The sequence below is a fragment of the Oryctolagus cuniculus genome, chromosome 7 (genome assembly GCF_051225735.1).
Source record: "Oryctolagus cuniculus isolate XC-2025 breed Fujian yellow rabbit chromosome 7, ASM5122573v1, whole genome shotgun sequence".
Classification (NCBI taxonomy): Eukaryota; Metazoa; Chordata; class Mammalia; order Lagomorpha; family Leporidae; genus Oryctolagus; species Oryctolagus cuniculus.
The window spans coordinates 29,153,102-29,175,524 of NC_142873.1; the positions used below are offsets into that span (position 1 = coordinate 29,153,102).

Here is a 22,423-nt window from a genome sequence, read left to right on the forward strand (position 1 = left end):
TTCCTCATTTTAGGATTCCAACTGTACAAATACAAGACCACTTAAAATAATCTCACAGTGCACTAATAGCCTTTTCTTTAAAATTATTTTTCCTCTGTATTTGATTTTGGAGAACTTTGTTATTATGTCCTCAAGTTCACTATTTTTCTGTGTAGGAGGGTACTTTTTAAAGATTTATTTATTTATTTGAAAGTCAGAGATACACAGAGAGAGGGGAGGGAGAGAGGAAGAGAGGGAGAGTTGGAGAGAGGGAGAGAGAGAATCTTCCATCCGATGGTCTGCTCCCCAATTGGCTGCGATGGCTGGAGCTGTGCTGATTCGAAGCCAGGAACAAGGAGCTTATTCTGGGTCTCCACGTGGGTACAGGGGCCCAAGACTTGGGCCGTCTTCTACTGCTTTCCCAGGCCACAGCAGAGATCTGGATCAGAAGTGGGGCAGCCAAGTCTTGAACCGGCACCCATATGGGATGCCGGCGCTTCAGGCCAGGGTATTAATCTGCTGTGCCACAGCGCCAACCCCAGGAGGATACTTGGGTACATTTAAAAGTGAGTGGAAAAGTGGAAATGAATGGTAATGTGCAGCTCTCATGAATTGTTGAAGACTCCTCATATTTTTCATTTCAGATAATGTGGTTTTAATTTCTGGGAGTTTAATTTTTGTCTATATTATAGCTTCCCAATGTACACCTAACTTATTGGATAAATAGAATGCAGTTACAGGACTTGTATTAATGTCTTTTATTGTTTTAATATGTATCTATTCTGGGTCATTTTTTGGTTGATTGAAGTCTCTCCTCATTAGCAGTCATAAGTCTTATTTTCTTGTTCTTTCTGCATATCTTGAAGGGTCTTAAAATGTTATTTATTGATAGATTCCATACTTTGTGAATTTTAACCTATTGGATGTTAGATTTTTTGGGTTCCTAAAAATAGTTTAGAAGTTCATTCCAGAGTGCACTTACCTTTACAGGGAAATAGTTTGAGATTTGGGGTATTGTTTATCAGATTTGTTAGATGTTTATCTAGGACTAATTCTCCACTACTGATGTAAATCCCTCTGAGTACCTTACTCAGCGATTCATGAATTAGGAGGCTTTCCTGTCCGCCTAGTGGAAGCAGGCACTGTTTCTAGCCTTGTGTGTGCACCAGAGTCAGCTGCTGTTATCTCTAGTCCCTTGGTGGGCCCCTGCAGCTTCAGGAGTTACCTTCCATCCTTGCCCTCGTCGTATACTCGAGAGCAATGATTTCCCTTCTGTGCAGTCCTTTCTTTTCCAGTTGTCTAACCCAGAGATTCCTGCTCTCTCTCTGGGTTTTAGCTTCTCCTCAACTCAGGGAGTGTGCTGTGCTCTGCTTGGGCTCCCACTGGAAACTCTCTGAGAGAATAAAGCTGGATAATCACAGTTTTTGTCTTGCTGGTTTTCTGTCTCTCAGGGAGCACTCTCATTTGTTGTCGTTCATATGCAGTGTCTTAAAAATGGTTACATGTAGATCATTCAATATATTTTTTGGTTGTTTTAAGAAAAAGACTAAATGCAGTCCCAGTTAGTTTACTTTTGGCCAAAAAGAAAAGTCTAGAACTCATAATTACTACTTAAAAATTTATTTATTTGAAATTCAGAGCTACAGAAAGAGAGAGAGAAATCTTCCATCCACTGGTTCTTTCCCCAGATGGCCACAATGGCCCCAGCTGGGTCAGGCTGAAGCCAGGAGGCAAGAGCTTCTTCCAGGTCTCCCACATGGGTAACAGGGGTCCAGGCACTTGAGCCATCCTCCACTGATTCTCCCAGGCCACCAGCAGGGAGCTGGATTGGAAGTGGAGGATCAGGAACAAAAAATGGTGCCCAAATAGGAGGCCAGGTTTGCAGGTGGTGGCTTTATCAATTATGCTACAACACTGGCCCCCAGTAATTGTTTCTAAAATATATTTTGCAACTGTATAATGAAGTTATTGAGTGTTGTAATTATTCTTAAATGTACTGAAACTATTAGATGAAATGTTAATGAGGAATAATATAGTCATATTCATATGAGGATAGTTTTCTTTCTAATTGAAAGGACAAAAAGCATTACTATGGGGGCCAGTGCCATGGCTTAGCGGTGCTAGCATCCCATATGGGCACTGGTTCAAGTCTCAGCTGCTCTACTTCTGATTCAGCTCTTTGCTACAGTCTGATAAAACAGTAGAAGATAATCCAAGTCCTTGAGACCCTGCACTCACCTGGGAAATCTGGAAGAAGCTCCTGGCTCCTGGCTTAGGATTGGCCCAACTCTGGGCCATTGTAGCCATTTTGGGGAGTGAACCAGAGGAAAATCAATCTCTCTCTCTCTCTCTCTCCCCCTCTTCACCTCTCTGTACCACTGCCTGTCAAATAAATAAATAAATCTTTAAAAGAGAAGCATTACTATGGAAAGAACCAACTTGATATTGTTTTTTAAAAGGGAGAGCTCTCTTTCTTTTTATTTTATTTTACTAATTTTATTTTATTATATTTATTTGAAAGTCGGAGTTACACATGGAGAGAAGGAGAGGCAGAGGGAGAGAGGTCTCCCATCCACTGGTTCACGCCCCAATCGGCCATAATAGCCAGAGCTGTGCTGATCAGGAGCCAGGGGCTTCTGGGTCTTCCATGCAGGTGCTTCTGGGTCTTCCATGCAGGGCCATCTTCTACTGCTTTCCCAGGCCACAGTAGAGAGCTGGATCCAAAGTGGAGCAGCAGGGACTCGAACCAGAGCCCATACGGGATGCTGGCACCGCAGGCTGCGGCTTTACCCACTACATCACAGTGTCGGCCCCCAACTCTCGATATTTTAATCAGTGCTTAAACTTGGCATCACCAATAAGATGACAATTTGATTTTATGTGCTACCTAATTTGATATAATATGAAGTGAAGCGTATTCTCTATAAAGTATTATTATTCAATGTGTTTAACTTGAAACTAGTTATTCCTTAAAGCCAAACTTCTAGAATACAGGAGATAAAAGAAACAAGATAAATCACATCCAGATGGAAATAATCAGTCAAATAAATTCAGATTGTAGGAGTTCTACATGATGACTGGTCCAGTCTCTACAAAATTTCAACATCATTAAAAAACAAGAAGATTCAGGACTGTTCTCAATTAAGAGAAACTAAAGAGATATAATAATAAAATACAATGGGTAAATTCTGATTGAGTTTTTTGCTCAGAGAAAAATTAAGATATTTTGTGGACAGCTGAGAGATATTTAAATGTGGATTGGCATTATGTTATATTAAGAGTTTATTTTTAATTTTCCCTGGGGCAAGAATAATATTGTGGTAACCTAAGAAAATCTTCTCATTCTTAAGAAATGTAAGGATATCTTTAGTTTCAGGAATATCATGATGGTCTGGAAATTACTTTGAAATAGCAGAATGTTAATAGTTATTCTATCCAGATCTTTGATATCTGGGATGTATTTTTATCATTATTTCAACTTTTCTGTGTATAAAAATTTTTAGTGACAATGTTTGATGGAAGAGAGAATATCTTTTGCTAAATACTCTAATACTTAGAAAATTATGACAAGAAATGGTGGCAAAAATTTAGCCATAAGACTATTTCTGATGAATACGTAAGTATAATAATTATAGATAAATGAACTCTCTATACTCAAAAGTGAACGATTTATCTCAACGGGTTTTCTTTTTTTTTTTTTTTTTTTTTTTTTGGCAGATTGATTAGTTGTTATGTAGAAGAGCAAAGAGAAAAGAATACACAATTCATTCATAAAAAGGAAGAAAAGGCAAGAAGTAGGTGGCACAGAAAATGTGTCCAGTAATTATTAAATGAATGAGGTAACCCATAATTTAGATGGAGTATGTAGAAAGTGAAATATAGTATGTAGAAAATGAAGTGTAGTATTTTTTCCATTGACAGATAGGAAAGGGAAGTTAACAGGTACAGCTATTGGTGAATTTGCTTGGCTTTTTGACTCTTACTTTCAGACTTCAGAAATAGTCCTTAAGTCAGGGGAAACCTAGCCACTCACTGTGGCCAAAAGCCAAACACAAACTCCTCAGACTCAGGGAATGGAAAACAGTGTGTCAATATACAAATATTCTAAAGGCAAGTAGAAAGAGGTCTAGTTAAGAAAATTTTCTAATAGTATCATTTGCTTCTTGTTGACATTATTGTAGCTTTTCTAAAGTTCCACATCAATATACTTCCTTGAAAGATACCGACCCTAGGAAATTAAAAATAGCATGGTTAGCAAAAGCCAGCTACAAAAGGACGCTAGCTCTGAAACTAAACTATCTGGGTTCATCTCTTGGCACCACCATACTTTGTGCAAGTTATTTAGTTTCTGAAACTTCAACATCCATGTCTATAAATAAGGATCATTAGTTCGGGTTCTTTGATGGCTAGTTATAGAAATGGACTCTGACTATCATGAGAAGAGGAATTTCTTAGGAGAACAAGAGCAAATCCATGAATCAAAGGGAAAATTGCAAACTTTCTTCAAAGAACAGACAGTAGGGTAGTTATAGACATTTGTGAAGCAGAAAAGGATGGATGGGTTTTCTTGTATCTTGGCTCTGTGTTGCATAATGTTCACAAGGTTTTGCTTCTTGTTATTGTTCTCAAGATTCACTTTCTAGAAAGTTTGTATTTGAATAGCCTAATTTGGATCCTTTGATTATCTTTTAGTTAGTGGAGCACAGAGCATCTTGATGGGAGAGCGTTGTCAGAAAAAGGATAGAGGGTAGTGGTTACATGAAAAAATAGTGAATATACACATGCTCCATGCATTTGGCTATCCAAATAGCCACATGTTTATCCCTACATATAAACTTGCCGTAATGCTTTAGCCTAACACAATGTAAATATTCCACAGTGAAAATACATGCATTTTCTCTCCAAAGAATGAATAATCCCAAAATCTATCCACCTCGAAGTCCAGAAATTTTGAGTAACATATGCTCTAACTCTGTTGTCAAAATTTTCAGGAATCGTCAACCTATGGATTAAGAAAGATCACCCAACAAAAAACTACTCATGACTTTATGTTATTAGCAATGTAGTCACATTATTACTGACCTTATGTCCCCAGAGATTTCCCAATGGACATATACGAAAAATGAGAAGCAGAGTAGCCACTTGCTGTATCCAAAGGAGTCAATGATGAAGCAATTACACCAAGGTCTGAATCCAGGTTTTTCCGACTCTAAAGCCTTCTCTTGCCTTTCTGTCACTGGAATGTTAGAAAAACATGATCTAAACCCCTTCCTTTGAGAATTTTAACAGGAGTCAAAGATTTCAGGCATGAAAATAGAGCTCTGAGAGGAAGTTTTAAGCCATGGAAAACAGAGGTGGGAAGTTTAGAGTTGTAGAAATATGAGTAGGTAATGAGAGATTCATTTATTTAACAGAGAGGAGAATGAATAAGGCATTCCAATTTCTTTTCTTTTTTTTTTAAGGGAAAGAGTTTATTCGGCAAACCCGACAGCCTGGAGGGAAGGGGCAAAGAAGGAAAAGAAGGAGAAGGAGAGTGTAAGAGTGAGGTGGAGACAGAGACAGAGGTCAGGAGACAGAGAGAAAGAGAGAAAGAGGAGAGAGAGAGAGGAGAATGCAAGTGCCACGTGTTCAGGAACAGGCCCTTTTAAAACTTAGGCATGCCTATTTCTATAGCTACTTCCCGGTAATGCTTTATATTCAATAATCTTTGTGCCTATAGCTCATTGGCAACGGTTATTTCTGCAATCATCTTTGTGTAAATAGGTAGTTTGTTAGATTAGTTTATTACAAAAGGCTTTGATTCATATACATCAGTGGGTCATAGATATCTGATTATGCAGCTACTTTACTTTTCTAATGATTTATTTTGGAAGTCACAGTGGCAGAGAGAGAGGGAAGACAGGCAGGGGAATTTTTCCATCTGCTGACTCATGCCCTAAAATGCCTGCAATAGCCAGGGCTAAGCCAGTGGCCAGGGGCCAGGAACTCCTGGTTCCCCCACATTGTTTTCAGGGGTCCAAACACATAAGCCATTATCTGCTGCCTCTCTTAGAGTCAGAAACATGGAAAAACTAGGGCTTGGACTGGCACTCCAATAAGGGATGCTGGTGTCTCAAGCAGTGTCATAACCAGCTGCATTGCAATGCCTATCCCTGCTAATTTTTAAATATTTATATCTATAAAAATTAAGATATAATTCAATTAGAGGATAGAATGGACTATTCATGAAGAAAAGTTAGATTTCTCAGTTTATGTCAAACAGCAAAACAAGTTCTGAATTCATTAAAAAATTGATGCTTTTAAATATAGGAACCATCAGGAAAAAACCTGGGGAAAAAACAGAATAAATATATGGGAATGGAAAAAATCTTGTAAATCATAAAGGCTGCTTAGGAGATAGGAATGCTCAGGCTTTGCCCAAGATTTTGTAATCTGGAGTTGGTGGTAACAGATATTCAGAAGGTAGCGCTGCACGCCATGTCCAAAAACACTGAATTCTCTTTAAATCCTTCTAAGAGCATGTTCCCCACCCCCCTACTTCTTTATACCCAAAGAACAGGGCCAGACTTTTTATCCTGTTAAGATTTATTCCCAATTTAAATCTTGGAAACTGCACACAGGCATAATTATTTTGGTCAATCAGGAGAAAGCTTATTCTGTTTCAAAACAAGTCATGCAAGGAAAGATTTAAGGAATTTCATTTTAGCCTGAAGATGTGAAATTTAAACTTCCACTAAAGGATGCTTGAGGGAAATGTTTAGAGAAAGTCATGGTGTTGGCTAAACTCTTTCTGAGTGACTTATTCTGATGTCAGGTATGTGGTAAGGGTTAGTGAGAGCCTCACATTTGGCACAATCTACGTTCTCACAGTCTCAAATAACAAGTTAGTCATATGTGGATTTTATTTTCCTTGAAGTGTTTAGATTACATTCCACTGTTGGCTTGGTAGCTATTATTCAACTTATACTTTTAAAATTTATCTGCTGGTAATCACAAAAGGCCAAAGAGAATATTTTTTCTTTATTTTTAAGTTTTGGGTCAGAATATTTAGAAATAGATGAGTTCCAAGAGAAACAAAGCAAAGATCTAACGAATACAGTCATCGCAGAATTAAAATCCTGCATAATTTCTGACTGTAATTTTGGAATTAGTGATCATATGGTGTTAAACAGTGTCAGAGCTTCTGCCAAGCAAAGCAAAACTTAGAGATACTGTCACAATGGAGAGTTTGCCAATCAATTGAATGAGTGCCAAGCAATAAGACATGAGATTTAAGTGGGAAAAGTTAATAGAATCCCAAGAATACTGGTGAATTGCTAAGCTCTGCCAGTTGCCTGTCCCAATCAGTATTGTTTAGCGTTACTTGAAGATAAAGTTTAACTTGGCTGCATCTATGGGTGCAGCCTGAAATTAGGTTAAAGAAGCAAATCAAAGTACATCAATTGCATTGCTCAGGGAATGTTTCTTTTTTTTTTTTTTTTGACAGGCAGAGTTAGACAGTGAGAGAGACAGAGAGAAAGGTTTTCCTTCCATTGGTTCACCCGCCAAATGGCCGCTATGGCCGGTGAGTTGCGCCGATCTGAAACCAGGAGCCAGGTGCTTCCTCCTGGTCTCCCACGTGGGTGCAGGGCCCAAGCACTTGGGCCATCCTCTACTGCCTTCCCGGGCCACAGCAGAGAGCTGGACTGGAAGAAGAACAAATGGGACAGAACCGGCACCCCAACTGGGATTAGAACCTGGGGTGCTGGTGTCACAGGTGGAGGATTAGCCTAGTGAGCCTCAGCGCTGGCCAGGGAATGTTTCAAATGTTTCAAAGCTACAGATATAAATAGATGGGAATACCACTGGAAAAAAAAAAGCACAAAAGAATTGAAAAGAATGTAAATGGGTATGCTAAAAGACTTTTATTCTCTAAAACAACACAGTATAGAAGATTTCCCTTTCATACTGTTATCCAGGAAAAGGTTAGGTTATGAAAATCATCCATGGGTTATAGTAAGTAGAAAATTAAAGTGACACTTCATATATCAATAAGAGGATTGCTGTTTTTATTTTTAAATAGAGGACTTCCAATTAGGATTGTACTGAGATGTTTAAATGTTGGAATTGGGTCCCCCAGTGCAGTAGAGATACTGGTGACTGATGGAGAATTAAAGGAAAAATGTGAATGATTTGAATAATGAGAGGTTCAACTCTTCCTGATTAAACCAGCATAATTCAGGAGGCATGTGTGTATGTTTTAAAGTTTCCCATGTCTATGAAGGAGAAAAATTTAGAATAATTTAGTGCTTTTAGGGCAATAAATTCAAGCTAATTATTAGGATAAATTTTCTGACAGTGTTATTTGCTTTATATGAAGACAAAGTCCTCCTAGAGGGTAGATTTGGGGAGAGTTAAACCAAATACCAATTGGATGAAACACATTTTAAAATAGGGTAAGAGTTGTGTCTAATGCACCATCTGATGGCAGAGGTGTGACTATGGAAACTTGATTTATTGTTAGACCGATTTTCACAGCAACCCTTGGACATTAGCAAGTTTATGAGCAAGTGAAGTCATGGACAGCATCCTCTCTGCTGAGGCCACATCTGCAGTGAGGGGAGAAACGGGACTTTTTTCCTGCATTGTGGGGCAGACCTCAGGAGAAGCATGAGTCAGGGATGAATGGGGATGAATGCTGAAGGGATCCGCAGGGAGACAATGGCTCATTGGAGGTCTAAGGCTTTTGGTTGCTTATGATTTGTGGTGGTATTTTGTTGGCCACTCCCACTCATTACCTGGGGATGGTATTTGTCTTTTTATTAGTGTCTTATTTTTAGATATTTGCCAGATGGTATTTCTAAGTATCAGGAAACAGAATTTTGAGAATTTTTTGGACTTCTTTATGCCTAGTGGTAGTTGGAAAGAGTCTAAGCTCAAATTGCTCAGGGTTTGTATCCTCTCTTGTAGCATCTTTGGCTTTTTCTTGATGCCTTATGTGAGATAATTTTAGGTTACCAATATTGCCTGTCTCCATGTGATATTTTTATGGCCTTTTCCTAGGATCTTTAGGAGGGCAGACTTCATTTCTTTTCTATATTGTCCAAGCTCACAATTCTCTAGAATTATCTAGCTCATTCTCTAGCTCATTATTCTCTAGAATAATCTCATATGAGTCTTCATTAATGGCTGCCTTCTGAAACTGCATCAGCCATGCAAATTGGATAAAAAATAGCCCAAGTTTGCAACAATATTCAGAGTGAAAATTAGCCATAAAAGAGCAAAAATGCTTTGGGGAAATAAGGAAATGGAAAACATAATCTTCTTATAGGGTAATATGAGGAAAGAGTTGTGCTAATATTATTTGTTCATAAATGCAAATCTCTGGTCTAGAAAATGCAGAGCCTGTAAAGATGAATGAAACACAAGACTAGGCATTAAAGAACTGAACATCTCATGGAAAGAGGAATGGACAAATGGCATTCTTCACGTAAGCTGGGAAGTTATTAAGATCCTATTGTCTCAGACTATGGTAAGTGAATGCCTAGGCAGCAAATGCTAGGCAACATTTTCAAGGTCAACAGGCACTACTAGCTCACACAACAGTAGCCCTCATCAATCAGAAAAAGGAGACTGTAGCTTTAAGCAAAAATTAAAATTCTTTATTAAATGAATGAAAGTGTTCTTAAAGAAATGTAATTTTCTCCTCTTGTCCCTTTATACATTTCACTTTTCTGATTTTATCATCCAATCAGAATGAATCTTTTCTATTTTTTTTGGTTTTTATTAGTTTCAGTCTTGCAATGTCCACAGACTCCTGGGAATGTGCATTTCATCACCAACTCTTGTTAATTCCCAAACAATTTATCATCATCCCTGAGATGGTACTCCCTATGCCCCAATTTCATGGCTCTTACCTTCACAGATTCTTTCAGGTATCACATCCCTTAAATAATCTTTGCTTTTCGTCTCTCTTGTATGGATCTGGCTGCCAATAAATGTTAATTACCCATTTATTAAAAAAATCATTCTTCATCCATTTACTATCAACTTTCCTTTTGACCACCGTAATCATCTTCCCATCTGTACATAGGTAACTCACTGTATATACATCAGTAATCTTTTAAAAGTGTTACTAATATCAGCATTGCTCAATACCCAGTGTCTTCCCATAACACTTAGAATAATTCACTTTAGCTTATAAGAACCTAGATGATAAAGACCTTGAATAATTGTCCCCTCTCAAACCCAGGCTGAAATCTGATGGCTACTGTAAAACTGTTAAGAAGTTGGATCTTTGGGAGATGATTAGGTCGTGGGGGCTCTGTTCTCATGAGTACGTTAATGCCTTTATCAAGGGAGTGGCTTCTTTTTCAATCCCCAGCTGGGTTCCTTGTGAAAAGCTGAGGTCATTCTCCTCCTTTCTCCCCTTCTTCCTCTTTGTCCCTCCACTAAGTGCACCTTTCGTCATGAGATACAACCACAAGATCCTCCTCAGATGTCTGCCCCTTGATGTTGGACTTTCCAGCCTCAAGAACCATGAGAAACAAATTGCTGTCCTTTATAAATAACACAGCTTACCATATTCTGTGATCACAGCACAAACGCACTGAGGCATCCTGCAGTGTCTCTAACTTCTCCTCGTGTTACTTTTTGCTCACTGAACGCTAGCTCTCTTTCTGTTCTACTACCAAACAGAACATGTTCCCTTTTGGGTCCTTTACAAATAGATTTAGAATCTATTTGTAATGCTTGTCCAGATATTTTATTTTATTTATTTATTTTTTGACAGGCAGAGTGGACAGTGAGAGAGAGAGAGAGACAAAGAGAAAGGTCTTCCTTTTCCATTGGTTCACCCCCCAATGGCCGCTGCACAGCGGCGCACCGCGCTGATCTGAAGCCAGGAGCCAGGTGCTTCTCCTGGTCTCCCATGCAGGTGCAGGGCCCAAGGAGCTGGGCCATCCTCCACTGCCCTCCTGGGCCACAGCAGAAAGCTGGACTGGAAGATGAGCAACTGGGACAGAATCTGGCACCCCAACCGGGACTAGAACCCGGGGTGCTGGCGTAGCAGGCGGAGGATTAGCCTACTGAGCCGTGGCGCCGGCCTTGTCCAGATATTTTCTTGGCAGGTTTCTTCTGTCTTTCAGGTCTCTCCTGAAGTGTCTTTCAGTTTCTCAGAGAAGTCTTCCCTGAACATCCATCTCCCCTCAGCTTTTTTTTTTTTTTTTACATAATAATGGTCTTTCATAGCTTTTATCATTATCTGATATATTCTCTATTCTTATAACTTTTTCTAGTATTTGACACTTATCTCTCATCTACCCATTGCATTTGTTATCATTATATTTATTAGAAAAACTATTTTCATTTTTTTAGTTTCAGTTTTGTGTGAAACTCATCATTAATAGACTCCCAGGAATATGTATTTCATTACCACTTCTGTCATAATATGTCCCAAGTAGAAATGAACAGTATCCCTCATAGTATCTTTGTGTGACTATGTATTTATATATATTATGTATCTGTATCTGTGTATCATCTATCTATCTATCTTTTTTCCTATAACCTATATATCTAATTATCTATGTACCTGATATTATGTGCATAATACATATTCATATACATACATGCACATATACATATATATATATATCTTTAGGGCCTTCTAAAACACTGGGAGCAAACATCTACATAGAGTGACTGTAAAATTTTATTTATTATTTTATTTGAAAGACAGAGAAACAGAATGCTCCTATCTGCTGATTTATATCCCAAATGTCTGCAACAGTGTGGCTGGGTCATATTATAGTCAGGTGCTGGGAATTCAATTTGGTACTCCCGTATGGGTGGCAGGGACCCAACCATTCAGGCTTTCACCTGCTGTCTCCCAGGGTATACATTAGCAAGGAGTTGGAATTGGGAGTGGAGCTGAGACTCAAATCTAGGCAGTCTAATATGTGTTGCATGCAACCCAAGCAGCACCTTAACCAGCGCACCAAATGCCCACCTCTATATGAGCAACTGTAACACTACCCAATGGAAATACAGAAATTTATATGATAAAATGGTGTCACTGGAAATGTATCTGTTACCCATATGGTCTTTTTAACCGATTCATAAGCTGATACAATCAACTCTTTTCTTCCACACCTACTATTCTTTTGGGTTTTCATCATTTCTCTTTGGAAGCATAACATCATAGGTGAGTTTTCACACAGGCTGTTGGATAATCGTTCTGTTCTTTCAAATTCAACATGAAAATTGGATGAGATCATTCTGTATTTTTTTTAAAGATTTATGTTTTTATTTGAAAGGCAGAGGCAGAGACAGGGAGGGGGGAGGGAGAGAGAGAGAGAGAGAGAGAGAGAGAGAGAGAGAGTCTTCCATATGCTGGTTCACTCCCAAGATGGCTGCAATGGCAGGAGCTATGTTGATCCAAAGCCAGGAGCTAGGAGCTTCGTCCAGATCTTCCATGCAGGTGCAAGAGTCCAAGCACCTAGGCCATCTTCTACTGTTTTCCCGGGCCATAGCAGAGAGGGGGATCCGAAGTGGAGCAGCCTGGTCTTGAACTGGTGTCCATATGAGATGCCGGCACTGTCAGTTCACCTGCTATGCCACAGCGCCAGCCCCCAATCTGTGTTATTTTCATGTATTACTTTCATTGTTTGTGAAACTGAGTTGCTTATTATTACTTTGTGTGTTTCAGTCCTGTTTTAAATAGTCAATTAGTGTTCAAAGTTAGAGTTATGTAAGTTCTTCATATTGCTCAATACAGAATAAGCACCTCATAAATTCTCTTCAGGTTGGTTTTTCAACATTATCTCCCTAAAATTATTATGGTCTGTAAATATGATGATCTGGAAATGTGGTATTTTGTTTCTTAATCTGTTGTTTTTCTTCAAAAAAAGAAAAAATGTGCCTTGGGAAAACCTGTATTTATAGCTTTTACCAAAGAAGCATAAACAACTGATTACAAGTGAAAAGGCCAATGGTTTCATTTTACTTCCCAGCAGTCAGCAGAATGAAGATGCTAATTATGAGTTTAAAAATGATCCTTTGAAAGTATACCTCAAATTAAATTTTTGCTTTATGTGTTTTGTTGAAGTAAAGATGCTGAAATTCAACCTCCACCATTTTCAATACACTCTGAATATCATAAATCCTACCCAGACTCTAATTCATTTCTTTACATCTCATTTCCTGAACTGTGCTCTGCAGTGCAATGTGGTGCAATCCTGACTGCCAGTTTCAGAACTGGCCTAATTGCAAATGATGGAGGCCATTTGAACTGTGGAAACTTATGACCCATGATAAGATGGTCTTATTCATAAATAAGATATGCTGAATATGATTTACCTAATATTCTCAGATATACACTTACCATATTACCTAATATCTTCAAAATAAAAGTAATTCATGAGTCAATAACCACCATGACCATTTACTGAGGAAGTGTTACATTTGAGGAACAGGACTAAAACCTGTGCATGCAAACTCCTTCCCTAGCAAATCTATGGGGGTAGTTCTTATGACCTGTATTTTGCATATGGGACATTGAGGCTTAGAAAGTTAAAGAAATGTATCCAAGTGAATGGTAGAGGTAGAATTCAGATAGAGTTGTTTGTGGCTACAATGTCTCTGGCTATATTAGTCCTATTTGTATTTCTACAACAAAATACCTGAGGCTGGGAACTCTGTGAAGAAATGAAGTCTACTTAGCTTGGAGTTCTGGAAGCCAAAAACCAATGATTGGTGGCTCCATGTGTTTGGCATCTGGTAAAGTTCCTCTGGCTGTATAACAGCATGGTGATGACATCATGATGGGAATGTGTGTGACAGGGGATGACACATGGTGAGACTGGGAGGCAGAATGAGCAGAGACCAGTCCCGCTTTTTATAACAACTAGCTTTCTCCAGGAGACAAGTGTTTAATGCTTTCTGAGAATGACGCCCTCAACCACCTAACCACCTTCCACAAGGCACCTCCTCTTAAAGGTTTCCCCACCTCCCAGTGTCATCATGCGGGGTCCAAGCTTTCTGCACAGGAGCCCTGTGGCACACTCAACTCATGTTCAGATCACATCACTGGCCTTCATTCTTTGCTGTGTCATGTTACACTGATCTCCAGTCCAGTTCACTGACATGGTATTCAAATTCTGCTACACTTTTCTATAATTAGCAAACAGAAGGAACTTGAATAATTGGCTGACTCCATTGACAGCAGGAGGCAGGCTGGCAGAAGTCTTTGTTTATGGTTTGGGGGAAAGAGAAATAGTGTTTGGAATCATGAGATCTGGATTTGAATCCTAGGTCTAGGGGTCCTGAATAATCTGCTTATTGGGTCTGACTTTGCTCTTCCTGCCTGCAAACTCCATTGTATTAATATTCTCTACTCCGAGATGCTTTAATCATTACCTTAAATTAAGTTGTAATGAGTCTTAAGTGGATGTCCAAACTCTTGGGAAGGCTCTGCTACAGATCTTGCATGGCTGTTTTGGGGTCTTTCTGAACACTGGTGAAATGGTGAGATGATCACAGCGTGTCTTTTTGCAAAGAAATAAGGAATCCCATGAATAAAACTCATCTGCAGGGAAGAAAGAGCCAAAGTGAATAAATCTGGCCAAGTAGTAAGAATTCAATTATCAGAAAGGAGGAAAAATTATAAACAGAATTTCGAGTCCATCAACAGAAATTGTCTTGCAACCTGGTCTCCACTGAACTTAAGACCAAATCCTAAGTAAAGCAAAAAACTAAAAACAAAACAACCACCACCACAACAAAGCTGTTTATGAAACATTTTGCAGAACTTTACTACAGAGGGAAATCACTTTGGGATTACTCTGATAGAGAAAAGCACTGCCTTACTTTGCCTCAGGCCATCTCAGTTCTAGAAGCATGGGACTTGCAGGAATTTGTGACAAAAAACTGGGACATACCCTTGGCACCAGAAGGAAATTTAGCACTTTGCAGAAGAGTGGCAGTCTCAGAAGATCTGGACGTCCTTCAGTGTCTGGCAGATGTAACTGCGCCAAATGACGTCCAATTGTGCTGGATCACAAGCACATTTGTTACATTGCCTGGGGGAGGACTAAGGTTCTAAGAAAGCAGAATATAGCAAAAGCCAGTGGAATTCTGTTATTCTTGTTCAACACACATTGGAGACAACTATGGGGTTAGAGAATAATTAATTAGAAAATGTATTTTGTGGGGCTAGAGCTGTGGTGCAGCAGGCTAAAGCCCCGGCCTAAAGTGCCAGCATCCCATATGGGCGCCCGTTTGAGTCCCGGTTGCTCCTCTTTCCATCCAGCTCTCTGCTATGGCCTGGGAAAGCAGTAGAAGATGGCCCAAGTCCTTGGGCCCCTGCACCTACGTGGGAGACCTGGAAGAAGCTCCTGGTTCCTGGTTTTGGATCAGCACAGCTCCAGCTGTTGCAGCCATCTGGGGAGTGAACCATCAGATGAAGACCTCTCTGGCTGTCTCTACCTCTGTCTGTAATGGTCTTACAAATAAATAAAATAAATCTTAAAAAAATGTATTTTGTTTTATAAGTTGATTTCACTTACTTTGGATATATTCCCAGGATATAGCTGGGTTATATGGTAGATCCATTTTTAGTTTTTTGAGGAATCTCCATACTGTTTTCCATTATGGTTGTACCAATTTGCATTTCCAGTGATATTGTATTAGAATATCCTTTTCTCCATAACCTCAATAGGATTTGTAATTTTTCCTTTTGGATAGTAGCCATTCTAACTAGAGTGAGTTTATACCTCATTGTGGTTTTTATTTGCATTTCCCAGATGGCTAGTGATAGTGAGCATTTTTTTCATGTACCTATTCACTATTGGTATTTCTTCCATTGAAAAAAATCTGTTCATACCCTTTGACCATTTCTTAACTGCAATGTTTGTTTTGTTGTTAAGTTTCAGAACTCCAGGGAATGTCATTGTCATATAGCAGGTTAATCTGTTGCCTGTGATGCTGGCATCCCATATGGGCATTGGTTTGAGTGCCAGCTGCTCTACTTCTGATCCAGCATTCTGCTAATGTGCATGGGAAAGCAATGGAGGATGGCCCAAGGCTTGAACTTCTGCACCCAAGTGGAAGTCAAAGAAGAAGCTCCTGGCTCCTGGCTTTAGCCTGGCCCAGTCCCAGCCATTGTGACTGGGGAGTAAACTTCTCTCTTTGAGGAGGAAGACCTCCCTCCCTCCCTCTCCCCCTCCCCCTTCCTCCCTCTCTGTAACTCTGTCTTTCCAATAAATAAATAAACCTTTTTAAACAAAGTTTCTGTGCCTCTATATTTATAGCAGCCTAACTCACTATAACAAAGATATAGAACACGTCTAGATGCCCATCAACTAATGATTAATAAAAAAGATGTGGCAATATATAAAACTGAAATTTGCAATGAATGAATGGAACTGGAGATCATTATGCTAAGTGAAATAAGCCAGATTCAGGAAGACAAATATCACATGTTTTCTCTTATTTGTGGAAATTAATATAGAGAGTATAAAAAGTGTGTGGCTGTCATATTACTTGTTACATGGTTATAAATATTGCTTCACTGAATTATACCATTTTCACATTAATGTGCCCTTCCTTCCCCATGTTATGATCATTGTCATGAATTCCTCATTTTTTTATATTAAAGAAAAATAGGATTTATGTGTATGCATATAATACCTATTTATAAAGTGAATGTGGAAAAATGTTAAAATTGTGAAACCTTAAAACTAAAGAATAAAATTTATTAAAAAAGAAATTCAAAAAGAAAAAAGAAAATGTGTTCTGTAAAATATTGGTCTATTTGTGCCCACTCTTTACTACCCAGTCTGCCACTAGCAAGTCTCAGTGGACCTTTATGTTCCAGAATGCAGGTCAAAAGCCACATCAGAACTATACTGAAGAGTGTTAAAATGTCATCTTCAATAAATTAAAATTATCGCTCTCAAGCACATGAATATGTCTAAGATTTTATTCAGTTAATTAATTATAAGGGGACAAGATGATGCATTAGTGTTATTGGCTGAGTTGTATCCCTCCAAAATTTGTAAGAGATCTAACCCCCAGAGCCTCAAAATGTGACTTAGTTTGAGTATCAAGTCTTCAAAGATGTAATCAAACTAAAGTCTCTAGAGTGGGCCCTAATCCATTCTGACAGCTGTCCTTATGGCACAAGAAAATTGAGACACACAGAGGTGCCAGTAAAGATTGTGTGAGGACAAAATGAGAAGGTGCCACTCTGTAAGCCAAGAAGAGAGGCTGCAGGAGAAATCAAACATGCTGTTGACATTTTGATCTTGAACTTCTAGCTGCATGACTGAGAAATGAGTTTCTCTTACTTAAAACACCCAGCTTGTAGCATGTTAGTATGATAGCAATAGCAAACTAATATACACCACTAGTTCAAAGGGTATTTCAGAACCTGGAAACTTACAGGTAACCTAATAAAGGCATGTTATAATAAGATTCTTGGTCAGATACAAAGATTGTTATGTCCTTTAGGGGAATGATGCATAACTTTTGGGATATCTTTTCTATGAGGCAAAATTACCTCCATATCTACCAAACAAAAATCTATCAGTTAAAACATAACTTCACTAAAATGGAAACTTGAACCCATAGTAAATAATAATTCAAAGAAAGTGCATTCCTTAGATCATCACTGGGGACAGGCAGGGGCTAAAACTCTGTATTGCAAATGATGATCAGAGATACAGGTATGTTAAAAGGTACAGTCAATTGACATCAATGTCTAATTTTCTCCACATTGTCCAAGAGAATTAGTACAATTGCAATAAAACTTTCAACAGAACTTTTGGTAGAACTCGACCAATTCATTTTAAAACTTATAAGAAAATGAAAAGGATTTAGAAGAATCAAAATAATTTTGAAAAAGAGCAATAAAGTTGGAGGGATCACATCACCCCAAAGTGAAGAGTTAATAAAAGCTGAAGTTCTATCATCAGAGTTATAGACAAAAGATCATGATGGAATAAGGAATACAGAAAGAGACCCATCTCATTTTGGCCTGTTGATTTTTGACAAAGGCACAATGGCAATTCAATGAAAGAGAGGGAATATAAAAAAAAGAAAATGTTTGTATCCTGGGATTAAGCAAAGGATTCTTAGACATTATATCATACATCATACATATGATTCATTAAAGAAAAACTGATAACTTAGGCTTTGTCAAACTTCAGAATATGTTCGGAAAAACACATCTTAAAGCAATGAAAAGGTAAACTACAGAATGGAAGAAAATATCTTCAAATCACATATTTGACAAAGGAATTGGATCCTGAATATACAAAGGATTTTCAAAACACAACAGACCACAAACAATGCAATTTAAAAATGAGCAAAATGAATGGACAATTCACCAAAGTATCCTTTGATAGCAAATAAACTTATTACATAATGTTTAATATCCATAGCCACTGGACAGTAAAGTGAATTATCTCTATACAGCTGGCAATTATGCAGAGCAAGGATGAGTTGCTGTTGGGAATGCAAAAATGGTGCAACCACTCTGGAAAACAATTGAGCATTTGCTGTAAAGTTAAGCAAACACATACCACATGACCCAGCAATACCACTCCTAAATATTTACTTTAGAGAAATGAAAACATATGTTCTCACAAAATCTTATACTGAAGTGTTTGTAGCAGCTCTATTTCACAGTTGCCAAAGAGCTGGAACAAACTCAAATTTCCTTTAATAGTAAAACAAATAAACTGAGATACATCTATGGAATGGTGTACTACTCAGCAATGAAAGACTGATAGATTAATTAGATGAACTGCAAAGACATTTTGTTGATGGAAAGAAGTCCGTCTCAAAATTTTACATGCTGAATGATTCTTTTAAAATCCCATTTATTAATAGACAAAACTATCATGATGAACAGATCAGTGTTTGCTGGAGGGTGTAGAAACTGTGAGAGGGAGACTGAAAAAAGATAGTGTCCTCATTGTGGTGGTGGTTATAAGGATCCATACTTGTGTTAATTCACAGGAGTGAAAGGAAAGAAAAAGTCAATTTTACTGCGCATTAATAAAAAATTCCTAGGGTCAGCACCCTCCTAGGCTCTCTGTGTCACAAATGCTATCCCAGTTCTTGCTTTCTGTTATCTATTGCCATCCTTTCTGTTTGTTTGTTTGTTTCGACAGGCAGAGTTAGACAGAGAGAGAGAGAGAGAGAGAGAGAGAGAGAAACGTCTTCCTTTTCCATTGGTTCACCCTCCAAATGGCCGCTATGGCCAGCACGCTTCGCCGATCTGAAGCCAGGAGCCAGGTGCTTCCTCCTGGTCTCCCATGTGGGTGCAGGGCCCAAGCACTTGGGCCATCCTCCACTGCCTTCCTGGGCCACAGCAGAGAGCTGGACTGGAAGAGGAGCAACCAGGACAGAACCGGCGCCCCAACCAGGACTAGAACCCGGTGTGCCAGCGCTGCAGGTGGAGGATTAGCCAAGTGAGCCGCGGCACCAGCCTATTGCCATCCTTTTTGACAAGGATCGCCACCCACTTCCTCTACCTACTCCACAACATTCCCCAAATTGTTCTCTGTCTGATTGAAATTGTTCCCAAAAGGCACCCATGATCCCTCTTCTACCCATGAGGACATCCCTAGCAATTTGTCTCATAATTCCTGCCATGTCTTCAATCCTATAACTCTTCCTATTTCCTTCCTGGCACATATTCCAGCACTTAGATTATTCAGTAAATGTTTCAGGTGCATGTGTTGGTCTGTCATGACCAAAATGCTTTTTCTTTTAAAAAGCATGCAGATAGGGAAAAAACTCCAGACTTGCTGGAGCCAGTGTAATCAAAATGTTATGTCAAAAAAAGAGCCAATATTATTTCTATGAGTGTGAGATTTTTGAGAGGGTAGTTTAGGACAAAACAGCGTGAACTTGGAATTCCCATTATCTATAAAATTATTCATCACAAACCTTCATTGAGGAATACACACGCATATGCACACACACACACACACCTGCACTGAATTTATAATAACCACTATCCATTCAGAATGACTAGTTGTGATCATACAGAGGTCATTGTCTTATTGCAGACTGAATGTATTCATAAAATACTATTTTCATATTTTTTTACCCAATCCTCAAGAAGTTTTCTCTGGCTTCTTTTCTAACTTAATTATCTGCATGGTGTTTGATCATCTATATTTTTGCAATCAAGTTCTTGAAGGGGCCATGGCATTTTGACATTGGTAAATTTGCAAATGTTTTTACTCCAAACATTCTATCTTTAGCCAGATTTGTCTCTGTGGATTTCACTGCTGGGGGCCCTCATTCCACATCCATTCAATAATTACTGATTGGGCATTTACCACGCGCCAGGTAGATATTGTGAGCAAAGCAGCAAGTGAGACAGTGATCAGCCCTGCATTCCCAGAGTCCACAAACCGGTAAGTCTAAGCAGAAAAATGAGCCCATACTTCTAGGACCTATGTATATGACACATCAGTTCTGGGTGCACATAGGAATACCTCACTCAATGAGGGTCTGGGGGCATCTCTTGGAGGGAATGAGACTTGCTGAGTTTTCAGAATCAATAATGGTTGGACCATGGAAGGTGGGAAGGACTCAATAGAGGGAAAATACTTGTGATAACATCACATCAAATAGTTTGCATTTCTGGAACATTAGTAAGTTGACATCTTAGAAGTGTGGTCTCCTCTTCCTGCACAACCTTCTGTTGCTTGTCTGAAACATAGCACTCTTTCTTTTCTGTGAATTTGGCTGAGTGTGTTGCCTGTGTCTCTCTAGTGGTGCTCCTAAGACAGCTGTGAAAGCATACTTTTCATGTGAGTTAGGATCACAGGTCCTGGAGTAAGAGACCCCTTGGCCTCATCTATCAAGTATGAATCATAACGCCTATTTCACAGGATTCTTTCAACAGTTAAGTAAGCAAATAAATACAACAGTACACTTAGAATAGTGCACGAGATATTATAAAGCATAGATGTAAATACTGATCATTACTAAGAAGTTTGTGTGTCCCATTTTCTCAATTAAATGGGAATACCTGGAAGGCAGAATTAAGTTCTTATTTTAAAAAAGCTCAAGATCTACACATAAAATTTCATTTAACTTCTTCAAATAAAATTTACTGCTTTAAATGTGCAGATTGGGGCTCTTAGATGTTAACTTAATTATGTATGGGTCCCTGTCAGTAAATGGGAGAAATAATCCCATATCCCTCGCACTGTGAGGATTCAGCTGCTTCCCTAACACAATGAAATAGAAAAAGTAAGCTCGTCACTTGGGGAGTGATTTAGTTGCAAACAACAGAATCAGAAGCATAACTGACTGATTCTAGTTACTGTGAAAGACCCAAGAAACAGTTTAAGCATAAGCTAAGTGGGGAAGAAAAGGAAACAAACAGAAATATTAAAAGTCTAGGAGAAGATTCTAATGAGGGTTAAGAAAATAAGACTGGCTGTAGTTTATACCTCAGAATGAGAAACAAATCAGAGAATCAATATCTAGCAACGTTGTAGATCTTGATTTATGGTTTATAACAGAAACAATAGGGCTAGTTACAAGACGAGCTTGGAGGGGCCAAGGGAAGCAACTCTGGAGTACTGTGTTAGAGAGTTATTCTAAAAGGAATTAAGCGTTCCAGTTCCTCTACATTCACCCCCCCCCCAATCTCCCAAAATTAAAAAACCTGTTCAGACCTCAGATGTTCAAGCGAAATCATAAATTTCCTACTGGGTCATGTGAGCACTGAGCAATTTCACATTCCTTTAATGCAGGAGTGTGTGCAATGGGGTGACCATCCTCTGGCTGGGCCCATGGCTTCAAGGGCAGAAACATAGAGAACCGGGAGGGACAGCACTCACCTCGCTTCCCTGCCTCTCCTGAGGGTGTGTTCTCAGCCCACAGCCTAGGAGGAGCTGCCTGTGGAGGCCCAAGGCTTGGCCTGCTCCACCTGGCCGGACTCACAGCCACTCTCGGACCTGCCCTGGCCACGTGGCCACTGTGAGACTTGTGGCCAGCCTTGTGGGCAGCACTGCCTGTCTGCAGGAATAAACACAGGCCACTGCAGGTTAAAACAAAAGACAGAAAGAGAATAAAAGCCTTCTGGCTTGCCAGCATGGCGAAATTCCATATTACAGAAGAGTAAAGTTTTTGTCCAGACATTGACAGTGAGCTGTATCTGTGTCTGTTAGGAGCTATAATTGAGGTTTTCTGCATGTGAGCTGGGAAATATTAAAATATTAAAATCATTTTGATCACAATTTAGTGAGGACTTAATATCGAGCATTATTCTATGTGAATTTATTGAATCCTCACACCAATCTAAGAAGTGAGTAAAAGGAGTGCCTCCATTACACAGATAAGGAAACCGAGGCTGGGGAGTTCAGATAATGTACACAGGCTCACAGGCAAATGAAGCTGGAATTTGAACTCTGGTCTATGGAATACCTTGGCG

General features: G+C 39.1%; 1 protein-coding gene across 1 annotated transcript in view; it reads left to right on the forward strand.

Moving 5' to 3' along the window:
• PRRX1 (paired related homeobox 1) overlaps positions 1–15,489 on the forward strand; it is a 151,440-nt gene extending 135,951 nt beyond the window's left edge. Inside the window, exon 4 of the mRNA XM_089336750.1 lies at positions 15,266–15,489. Coding sequence (XP_089192876.1) covers positions 15,266–15,407 — 142 coding nt within the window. The 3' untranslated portion in view covers positions 15,408–15,489. The remainder of the gene's footprint in view (positions 1–15,265) is intronic.
• The last annotated feature ends 6,934 nt before the right edge of the window (positions 15,490–22,423 follow it).